The sequence below is a fragment of the Diceros bicornis genome, chromosome 8 (assembly GCF_020826845.1).
Source record: "Diceros bicornis minor isolate mBicDic1 chromosome 8, mDicBic1.mat.cur, whole genome shotgun sequence".
Classification (NCBI taxonomy): Eukaryota; Metazoa; Chordata; class Mammalia; order Perissodactyla; family Rhinocerotidae; genus Diceros; species Diceros bicornis.
The window spans coordinates 66,043,096-66,055,332 of NC_080747.1; the positions used below are offsets into that span (position 1 = coordinate 66,043,096).

The 12,237-nt window shown below is 35.5% G+C and overlaps 1 protein-coding gene across 2 annotated transcripts in view; it reads right to left on the reverse strand.

Annotated features, from left to right (window-relative positions):
• Positions 1-12,237, reverse strand: part of PRKG2 (protein kinase cGMP-dependent 2) — a 103,001-nt gene that overhangs the window by 45,084 nt on the left and 45,680 nt on the right. The window contains exons 7-11 of one of the 2 annotated variants that reach the window (XM_058547354.1): positions 11,929-12,006; positions 10,249-10,343; positions 6,861-6,929; positions 2,098-2,196; positions 673-739 (exon numbers count right to left, since the gene is read on the reverse strand). In XM_058547354.1, coding sequence (XP_058403337.1) covers positions 673-739; positions 2,098-2,196; positions 6,861-6,929; positions 10,249-10,343; positions 11,929-12,006 — 408 coding nt within the window. Of the gene's footprint in view, positions 1-585; positions 740-2,097; positions 2,197-6,860; positions 6,930-10,248; positions 10,344-11,928; positions 12,007-12,237 lie in introns of both variants that reach the window. The other variant, XM_058547352.1, reaches the window with a different exon arrangement.

Consider the following 12,237-nt stretch of genomic DNA (forward strand, 5'->3'; position numbering starts at 1 on the left):
CCACCCGTCCCGATCAACACTACAGAAGGCCGCTCTTCAAACGTCCCTTGCATTCATCTTCTTTTCTTTTTTTCTGATAGAAAATTTTGAACAACCCAAAAATAGGATAATGAAAGCCAAATACAGACATGCCAGTGGAGCTGTTTAAGAAATGGAATTATAATATTAAAGATTTTGTTTCTATGACACTTCCACTGCACACATTCTTCTTTCTTTAGTATAGAGTTAGTGTCATGAGTGTATGTATACACACATTTTGCTGTTAGGAAATACTTTTTTTTATGTTGTACAGCCTTTGGGAATGCTTACTTGGTACATTCTCCAATAATTACCATCAAGAAAAAATTCACCAAAGGATATGATGTAAGAAGCTTGAAATAGCAGCTATATTATTACAAGTTATTTACTAGCACAGACCTGCTACTATACAATATACAGAGTGAAAAGTGTACTTTCTCAATTTCAGTTCAAACCAACATTTAAGATAGCAACAACAATTCACATATTCCTCCAAGATACACTGGAATATAAAACAAAAAAAACTCAAAAGGCTTCTCTCAGATGCTTGAAACGTAAACCCCTTACAAGCTCAACTCTTCCGAACCCACCAACGCCCAGTGTTGCAATAATCTCAAGGTTCTGGAATGGGGATGACGAGGAAAATCTGGCCACCTTCTCCTTCAGTTGAATCATCTCCAGAGAGACTGCTTTGGACAGCTTCCAGTTAGACATGGATCTCCTGTATAAGAGAAGTGAAACTTTACACACACTCCTTAGTCAAGCAGGGGCCACACAACACATAAATTCCACTCTTACAACAGTCTTATTTCTGCCAGTAATTACCACTCATAATTGCGCCAAAAGCTATCTCAACTTTTATAGGATCAGATTCAGTTACACCCAGAGAGAAAAACAAGAGAATATACAAACAAAAAAATGACACACTCACACAGTAAGAAAAAGACAAATGTCAAATTGAATCAAGGAGAGGTAAAAACGGGTGAATTGTGTGGTATGTAAAATATATCTCAATAAAGCTGTTAAAAAACAAGTCAGTGGAGGAAATAAAACCAGAGAGTCATTTCCTTTGCTGCACATACAAGAGAATGCCACACTGAGAATCTCTGCCGTGTTCTGCTATTTTTGTCAGATCTTGAAGCTTTCCATGGCTGAACCAGAATGACTGCTTTGTGAAACAGGACAAATATATTTCTTACTTTCTGTCTAAGTATTGTTATTTGGAAATGCTCATTTTTCTCTTTTAATTAAGGTTTGCTGCTCTGGATTATATATTTATAAATTGTTCTGACTACAAAAGGCCTTTGGCATAAAAACTGCAAATATATTCCTTGCAAAAAAAAAAAAAATATGAAGTCCTGATTGAATGATCTAATTTAACTCAAATGTCAGCTTTCTGAAACTTCTGACTCTTTGGCTTCAACAGTATTATCTGGTGAATATATGATTAAGTATTCATTCTACATAATGTTTTAGTAAAGGATTTTCAAATAATTTTAATTTTAAAAAGTAGATTTTTCTATTAAACAAAAACTTTGCCATTAGCATTACTACGTTTAGAGCCCTACTCAACTCCTTCCTACACACACACACATACACACACACACACACACACACACACACACGTTCACATAGCCCTGGGCAATAGCTCCCTTATATTTTGAAATCATTCTGACTCTACCCCTAGCTCTTTACCTGGAATCAGAATGAACGGGCTACTCTAGTGCCTTGGCATTCCTGTTTGATTTCCAAGGGCAAGAGCAGCTTCATTTTTGAAGTAATGTCCTTTTGAGCTAAGTCACCAGACAATGTAAAGAATTCCTTTCCCGAGGCCCCCCATCAGGAAATTTCTCCCTAACATTACCGCTCATCAGCCAAAATAAGGAGCTGACTACTTATAGACTAAAATAACATCCATGCTAGCGGTAAGTGGTATCCTTTTTGTAAAAGAACAATTTAAAAGAACCTCCCACCCCAAATTTTCTAGTGATGTGACACTAAATATTACTGTGTAGCAAGTCACACCCCTTTGTCCCCTTCTTCATCATATTTCGCTTAGGAAAATATTCCTCCACTTACTTCGCATGTCTTTTTTCATCATCACGGTTCAGGTTTGCCACATACCCTTCAAGGTATTTTTGGAGTTCTTCAAAAGTCCCGACTGTTTGGTTGAACGTTCTAAATGAGTAAAATAAAATAAAATAAAAAGCTCTGGGCTGACAGCTACCATTGCAACTTGACATTCTTCTTAAGCTCATAAAAGACTATTTATATGGTTATTCACAGCTTTGAAAATTGTTTCTCAATAATTTGTCACATTAAAGTTGCCATAATATATAGAATAGTTATTAGAAGTTATATATAATTGATCCCTGCGTTTATAAAAGCAAAGAGGCTATCAGTGAGAAGAGAAAAATTTCTGTAGTTTCCTGCCTTGCAGTTCACGTTTACCAACAATTGTTCTTTTTAAGAAGACAGTGGAAAGGAAATAGTCCACATAATCTGTTTACTGAATCACCAGGTTACATGGGTTACAGATTTCTCTAACTTTGCTTAATCAAATTAAGCTCTTTATTTCAAAAATTGAGCATAAAATTTTTCTCTTCTTTGTCCCTAGATAATATTCCTCATTTCACATTCCTTCATAATTAAACCCAAATTTTTTACATTAACCTAGGAGTTCTCTGTCTGAGGCTCAGCCAACATCTTCCCGTGACCTCCCTCACCCTTCACGGCTCACGGGTCTGTTGTGGGCCCCATCTGAACTCCCCGTCCCCAGTCCATCGTCTCTGGGACTTCTTACACGCAGCACTGCTCACAAGAAAAAATAATCTTCCTCACTAGTAGAATATATTTTCTTGATTATCCTTCTAATGTTTCCCCATCCCCACAGTCGACAAACTACCTTGATCTGTGATTTTTAGGGTAGTTCTCTTCCCTACTACAAAATAGTATCCTTCTAGAACCATGCTTTAATCATCCAGTAAATTTTAAGCATCTGGACATAGGAAAATGAAAGGAATGAAAATTTACCTCAAAACACCTAAAACTAATAAACCAGAGCCACATCCTTAGTGTACTGTTGCCACTTACTGCCTGCCAAGCCCTGAAGACCTTTACCCACATTTAATTGCCCACCAGTCTATATTTACATTACTAAGCATATCTTATATACTGTCCTGGGTGTTTTCCATTTTCCCCTCCAGGTATACTCTCTACTCTTTTCCACCCTTCTCCTTGGACTGTCCTTTGTTGACTGTAGAGTAGTGAGAAACAAAGTAGTATTGCCATAGAATTTCAAATTTCCAACAGTTGACATTTTCAAGTAAAAAGGAAATACTTCTTTACCTTGTTTTTATTTATTCTATATGTCACCATTATTTTGCCTGGTATTAAACTAATTGAAGTATTGTTGTAAACAAATTTTATTTTTTAAATGTAGGTGACACTGGCCTCACAGGTCCCTAGAAATTCCCCACAAAGTTAAAGTCAAGTTTAAACAGCTACGTTCTAACGATAACATTCACACAGACTGTTTTCATTCTGATGTTACAGCCTGAGAGGTAACTAATCAACTCCTTTGAGATTTGTGCCAACAACCAAACAATGAGAGAGAGATCCCAAATCACACTTCCCACTTATTCAAAGCTATTGGCATTTTCCACAATTATTTCACACATTTTATCATATTTTAAAAATAGGAAATATAGCTTCAACTCTCCTTCTTTAAATGTATTCATTCTATGTATTTTTTTAAATGATGAATTAGGAAAGAAGAAATAAAGAGCCATAGGCTTTCAGTCACAATATTTCATTGCAAGGATGGTGCCCTTTACTCAGTCGACACCTGGAGCACTTCCTGTATGCCAAGGACTACGTCAGATGCCGGCACCGCAACGGCAGTGAGCAAGTAAACGTTTCTGTACTCGGGAAGCTTACAGAAGAGTGGAAAGACAGATATTACATACAGCAATTAAACAAGGTGTGAACAATGACATGATAAGGATAGATGGGGTGCTATGGGAGAAATATCACGGGATCTTAATCTAATCTATAAGTCATAGTGATGATGAGCATCTAATTTTTCATTCAAACTGAATACTTTTCAGAGTGAAAGGGGGTACCAATAACAAATACGTTGGGATAGCCAGAACTGAGTTAACCCAGGATGTAGGTCAGCCTTGTCATACCTGATATTCAGCTCCTCTCATCCATAAAATAAATTCATGTAACTTTTTGTCTCATTGTGCCTAACACAATACTTTGTATATTATAGAATTCCAACTACACACATGTAAACTAAACATTTTAAAATTATAAACTTCCAAATAATTGATAAACTCTATAAAATCACTGCATCTTTTTCATGGATTATGAATACATGAGATGTTGTATAAATATTTGGTTATGTGATTACAAGAAGAAATAGGAAAGGAGTTCTTCCTTTCTATCGTATTTTTAGTCCTAGCATTTTGGGGTAATTTATAAGGTCTAACCACACAGCTAATGCTATTCAGTGCATGCATATATTTTTAAGAAACTCATATGAAACAATGCATTATGAGGACAATATTGCATGAGTACTTTTTTCCATTTAAGAGCTGGCATCCAAAGATTACCTGTATCTGAACATACTGTGCACTTTATAGCCCTATATCTTTGTTTTTAAGTTTTACTTCACCTGGAGTGACTTCCACATTTCCTCTTTGCCTAGAAAACTATTAATTTTTAAGCCTCATATCCACACTTAAAAAATAAAATAAAATCTTGCAATTGTGATTGCTTCCCTTTCTGAACACATGCTATGGGAGCCAAATGGCACAGTGGAAAGACTGCCGAAAGGAATGGGAAGACTGGGGCTGTAGCCCTGCTCCAGCACAGGTGGCACTATCGGGGCAATTCTTTAACTGATCTGCTACTTACTTTTCATATCTATAAAGGAGAGATTAACTCAACGTGATATTAAGAATTACTGTTCTCTCTTTTTATGTAAGGACATAGCATCTTGAAGAGTACCTGGCTGTTTGGGAGTAATTATTTCTGTGCTGTTTTTTTTTTTTCCACTAAAAAGCTGCCTGTTGGACCAGCAAAAAAGTCATGACGTTGCAGCTGGTGCAAGCTTATAATCAGAGGACCAGGCTACTAAGAAGAAGGCAGGAAGACCCCCGATGCGTGTCTTGCTCTGAATACATGATCATTACCAGCACGGGGTTACTGACTGTCACCCTGGAAATAGTTGTCATCGCAACTCCTCCGACCACATGGCTTTTTCTGGTGGAATAACGATGGTCACCACAGGCATTTTTGTTATTGCCCTAACTGGAGTGCTAACCCTGAGTGTAGTGAACCAGAACTCATGGAGAACCACAAGGCGAAGACTGGAACAGGAAGGAGGGACAGAAGTACCCAAGGCAGTACAGAGCCCTCAGTGACTGAGACCGAGAACCAGCACCTGGCTGTAACTGGATACTAAACCCTGATGTCCTTGGGCCTTTGCAACTTTGATTTTAAGTCTCTTAAGCGTTGATTTTTACATACAAATAAAATCTGGCTTCTTAAAAAAAAACGAATTACTGTTCTATGTGTGGTGATGGACGTTAACTAGATTTATTGTGGTGATCATTTCACAATATATACAAATATCAAATTATTATGTTGTACCCCTGCAATGTAATGTAATGTGTGTGTCAATTATATCTCAATAAAAAAATAATAAAAAAAGAATTATTGTTAACTTTTTAGGCACGTTAATGCCTACTGTGGTCATGCATTATAAACCATACTTAGCTTTCAGAGATGCTACTAAAATTTATAGATGAAATAATTTTACATTTGGAAGTTGCTTGAAAATAGTGCGGAGAAGGCCGGGAGGGGGTGGTGAAATGGTATAGATAAGGCATTAATTGATAACTATTGAACATGCATTAAGGGGTTCATAATACCATCCTGTCTATTTTTGAACACATTTGAAATTTTCCATAATAAAGAGATTTTTAATATGTTCTAAAGTTCTTTCCAGCTCTAAATCTCTACGGTTCTATGTTTACTAAATGTTGTAATCAATTAGCAATCAATGACATACTCCCTTGTGATACCTCTTATCATTTTACTATTTTTTGTTAATATTTCATGAGTATGCTCTATTTCTTTGACTACACTATGATTTTTCTTAGACAGTGGCGTAGCTTTGGTATATTTGAATTTCCTTTATTATATCTAGATAATGAATAAATATTCAACTGAATAATGAGAGATCCAAGGGGCCAGATTCAAATATGATTTGAAGTGAGTTAAGGACACGAAATGAGACTTATTCTGAAAAATAACCTAAGACATTTAGAGATTAATACTGACACACGTCACCTGCAAATTACTACAAATGTTAAATTAAAACTTCTCTGGAAATATATCTAGCCAATGAGTACTTCATATTTTGTCTGAAAGAGATAGGTTTTGTACACAAATTTTTTTGACTGCTTACAGCATTTTAGAAATAAATCATGAAATTCCTCACTATATTGAGTGGGAAAAAATCCCTAAGAGTACTAATAAGCTTTTTTCTCTGAAAGATGCAGAATTTAAATCAGTCTATTGCTGATATGTATGTGCAAACTTTGTGCACAAAATATTTAGCCTGCCAGCATCTGCCACTGCCACAGACAGATTCAGATCAGAAGGCCCAGTTCCTTCCCATGAATTTTAATAGAATGTACTCGCAGCTGAGGATTGGCCCGCATTTCCAAGTAGTGATGAATGAGAAGACAGATGGGCCCCTGCAGTAACAGAAGGCCAAGTCTTCAAAGGTGGCAGCATCCTGCCTTCTCCGACATCAGTATACTCACTCTCGATCTATAACCAGGCATGCGACATCATTTTCTTCAGCAATAATGTTAGCTGATCTGACATCTTCACTGCAGACAAAAACAGGAAAGTCAGTTTTCTACAGTTAGAAATGAAACATCCATTTTTATTAGGGAATCTGCTACTTTGTATGAAACAACATCACTTAAATCTTCCAAAGTCTATGCTTTTTTTAAGATCATAATTTATACTCCACTCCTTTCCAAAAAAAGGATTTGAAAAGCGTCCCAATAAAGGTTATGTACACAAGGAATTCAGAGGAGAAGAAAACTGCACTGGGAACACAGAGGAAGCAGTGACTTCAACTGTGTATGGAATCTCATTCTGTGCTTGTGTCAGCCAAAACAGAATAGCTCTCCTCGGCTCAAACAAGAATTGCTACTTAATAAGCAGGTAAAACTGAAATTAACTGGTTAAAGAAATTTATTCGAAAAACATTCAAGTAATTAATATATAATAAACTAGTCAAGAATAAAACTCAAAGAAAGTGTTTTTAGTGCCATATCAACCAATGAATTAAATAATACTAAAATATTTTCATTTCATAGGATCTAAGGCGTACATTTTCCATTAAAATCTCTGCAATCAGAGTATGTCTTAGAATTGATAATGAGTCATAGTGTCACTAACAGCATTGTCTTTCTTTCTCAGGGATATATAGTAAAATGGTGCATCTTACAATCGATAACTTAAATACAATGAATTATGGCATATGATCTAATGATGGTAAATTTAATTACCTAATGACTACCAATGGGTTAAGCATCAGGTAAAGCATTTCTTTAGAGACCTTTACTGATATTAGTTTCTTCCCTCTACTAGTTATAAACTAAAGACACTGAAAAAAATTACATCCATACGGTACCCAGTGCTCTGAGATTCATTTAAGGTAACCCAGAGCGGCAAGCATATTGAGACTGCTCTAAGCAACTTCATCAAAAATGGCATCACACAAAGTTCTTTTATCTTCCCTTAGTGATGGGACAGGGAAAACTTTGGTAGCCCATTTCTACCATTCCAAAGAAGTCCACTATCCACACAGAAGGCATCCAGAGACCTTCGGACATAACAGCCCCTCCGAGGTTTACAGGGTCCTTGCTAGAAGACATCAGTGAAAACCTTTCGGCTTGATGGGCTTTTGAGTTGGGAGCTGGGTAATTTGTACTCAACTTTTATGTGTGTAGATATCTATAGATATAGATATGATACTGGATGTGGACCAACTATTTGATTTGTAAGTTCAAGAAAAGGAGAGAAGTATGGCATCCTTTTCACTTGTCAGTGTCATCATTTTGACTAGGAATGTTCTGTGCACTTTATAGGTATTAGATGTTTATAAATATATGCATGTTTCTTCCATTATAGCTGTCTAAGTGCCATGGATTTATTTTTGCACATAAAATTCTGAAAGAACTCCTGGGACTATTTAATGTCAAGTCATGGAAATATACAGAATATAAGGAATACTGAGTCACAGTCAGTGGCCCTAAAAAGTGACAGCATAAAAATGCACAAAAATGTAAAAATATTTGTATCCAACACTCCTTCACATTGATTTTAGCTTTATGCTTTCAAATGCTTTGGGGAGTTGGGTGTCTATCTTAAGCATAAATTCCCATGTTTCTCATGGGAAAACACTGTACTGGCTAGCTGCAACACACAGCATAAATTATTTCAGATCCAGCAAAACCAGACAGCATATTTCCTTTCAAGAGCTATTTGGACTCTACAGTGCATTTATAAAGTTCTCTGCACTTGCGAACTTTAGTTGTTTTGCCTGGAAATATGAGAAAAATAATCTGTAAATGCTAAAACCAAATACGTTGAAGTCTTGAATAATGACATTACATGACTATATTACATGAATGTATTCTATTCTGTCACAAATAAACAAACAAAAAATGGACAATTTCCTTATTCTTGAAACAAGTTCATTACCAGCTAGAAAACGGAAAAGAAACATTCAATGTCTTTAAATTTCATTTGTGAATTGTTTAAATAATAGCCATAACTTACTAAGTTTAAATACTTGGATTTTCTTTTGTAAAAAAAGAGCTTTATGATTTTTAAATAATAAAATTTGTCTTCAGATATGAATTTCTAAAGACTTTCTTTGCTCTGTATTTATGTAATCCTAACACACAAATCAGCAGAACTAGGACTTCCCAGACAAAAGTCAGGAGGAAAATAAATGAACAGAAACACTATTCCTTTTTATAAGCATAAATTTGAAACAAAACCATTTAGTAATAACATAAATTTTGAGAAATTTCTTAACTAATTTCAAGTATTCATTTAAAACATATATATAACACCAAAAGGTGTGTTGCTCAAAACTTTAACTTGATTTATTATAAAGTTATTTCTATTTAAGAAAATGTATGTCTTCAGACTTAAGGTTGTTTCTGAGTTCCGGGAAGTACAAAGTGTCTCCTGAGCCATTTCATTAACTTTTATAAATATTTCTTCTATAAGTTAGATCAACAGTAAATAAACTCAGACCTCAAAAGACCTAAGGTTCAGGTAGAAATTTCAAATACACTATTTTGAGTTGTTTCTAAGCTTGCAAAATGAGCTGATAAAAATTCTTAAGAAAATATTACCTTTGGCATGATGATTTAAAAATACACAAAATATATAAAGTCATTATTTGACAATTTTTTTAAAAGGAAGAAAACGGCAATATTTCAAAACTTGGAAATGTAAAAACTCATTCTTAAGGGAAAACTATAATTTTTACTTCTTTAATCTCTTTCTCTGACTCTTTTTTAAACTAGAAGTTGTGATAGAACATTAATTTTATTTTCACTAGCAAACTTAAGACTTTCCAATTTATTTACTGTGCAAAATTAGTATATTTTTTATCTTAGTATATTATTTTTATATTAGTATATTTTTAGTATATTTTATATTAGTATATTATTTTATATTAGTATATTATTTTCTGCATAACATTCTATTTTTTTAGAAGTCAGGTTAAAATTTTTGTTTAGGGGGCCGGCCCCATGGCATAGCGGTTAAGTGCGCATGCTCCGCTGCTGGCGGGCCGGGTTCAGATCCCAGGCGTGCACTAGACGCACTGCTTGCCAGGCCATGCTGTGGCGGTGTCCCATATAAAGTAGAGGAAGATGGGCACGGATGTTAGCTCAGGGCCAGTCTTCCTCGGCAAAAAGAGGAGGATTGGCATGGATGTTAGCTCAGGGCTCATCTTCTTCACAAAAAAATAAATAAAATAAAATGACTCTAATAAAAAAAATGTTTTTTGTTTAATTCCTGGACATTGTAGCTCAATTGGACAACTCTAAACGAGTAGTTGCATATACAAAGCAAAGAATTACTTAGGTATGGTAGATAAATTTATGGATTCACCTGATAAGAGCTTTTTCTCCAAAATATTCTCCTTTCTGCAGTGTTTTTATCAGTTGTGGTTGATCATGGCCCTCTGTACTCTGGGTGACTTTTACCTAAATGATGTCAAACAATTAAAAAGAGAGAGAGAAGAAAAAAGGAGAATCTGAGTGCATATCCATTCAACCAGACCCTCCAGATCTATATAAACTTGACTGAAGAAGGAAAAAGACAAGTCTTAGCTTTAATTTTGCCATAGTTAGGACTATAATCTAACTATAGTCAGCTCTGGATGGACTGAGACATCCTGTGATTTAACACAAAGGACTCCACCATCTGTAAGAGGAAGAGTCTCCATTTAAACTCCACCTCCCAAAGTTAAAAACTTTTATGTAAATCCAGTGACTCCTTCCTAGCGGTTCTCAAAGCAAATAATAATGGTCCTGTGAGAACTTTGATTACTTCAAAAAGCCAAATAGAGTTAGCAAATGAATCAAGAATAAAGCTGAGTATCAGGAGTTCTGAATCTGGTATCTGCAACTGACTCGCTGAATCCTGCGTACTCTCTAAAACTGAACAAAAAATGTGGATATGGAGAAGGGTCCACAGCTTTCACGGGTGTCTCAACATGACCCACAGCCCAGGAAGATTTAAGAAGCTCCATGGCAGAGCCAAACAAAAACTTCAATATTCCTTGTTTGTGGCTAGAATTATTCCCATTCAACACAGTAACAAGCGTTGCTTTATGCTGATTAGAAATTCTGATTACCATTTATAATTTGTAACTTGTATCTAAGTTACAATAAATTAAAATTTTAAAAATAATAAATGCAATTTGTTTATTAGCCAGAATTCTTTCAAAGCATGGAGTCCAGGTTGGGGAGAAATGATAAAAAGTGGTTCTGAACATTGAAGAGTTTTGAGGTTTGAAATTATTTTGTTAATTTTTTTCCTTCACTGGGGTCTGGTTCAAAGTTCAACCACAAACCAGTTTACAAAGGGCAGTGCCTGACTCTCTGATGATAAACTCTTCCACAGAAGAAAGAACATTCGTAAAAATCCGACAGTTTTAGACACTGGTGCTCATGATTTTACTCTTTCCTTCAATATTTCACAAATGCCTTTTATCTCTGATGAACATTGTTAAGAGTCAACATAGGGAGCAACTGGCAACATGTTACCCACTCAATATCTAGGTAAAGAAAAAGACCTATTGTACATATTAGTATAAAATTTTCATCAGCATCTAAATCAACTTGAGGTACTGTATGAATGGAAGTTCTGAGCCATATTGTTCTATAGCTTGATGCCTGGCCATTGCTGTCCTCAATTGCCAAGTTCATTCTTCTCTACCTGCTGCTTGTCATATCCGTTGGATAGAAAAATGTTCCAGCCCTGATCTGGGACCTTGGGCTAATTGAGAATCACATACTCATAGCCAGAAAAGACCTTAGAAATAATCCAGTCATTTTATACACAATGAAACGAGGTCCAAAGAAAGTCAAGTGACCTGCCTAACGTCACTAAGAAGTTATTGGCTCAGCTGGAACCCATCACAAGTCTTCTGTGCCTCCAAACCCAGTGCTCAGATCAAACCCCACAGGACTCTTCTGGGAAGATGCTCCTTTACCCTTTCAACGCAGAGGACTTCTTTGAAAAGACTTTTTGATTTACTTGAAGTAAGCTTTAATTAATATTTACCTTTCCTTTTGCTAAAATGAAAAAGGTACTTCCTTCCTCGCCCTCTCTAATAATGTAGTCTCCTTTGTCATAGTATTCCTATTGGGATGAGAGAGAAAGAAAAGGTTAGATCCAGTGGAGACGAACAGATGAATACATAATGAAATAGAACTCCTTGTGTCTTTGAAATCAGCATTCCACACCTGATCTTTTATTTTTTCCTTATTGTAACTGTAATCTTTTTTTAACACTGCAGTTGTAAACTGTGGAAAAGTAAAGAGATTTTTGCTGTATGATCTGCATTTATGTTTATCTTTCAGAGAAAAAACT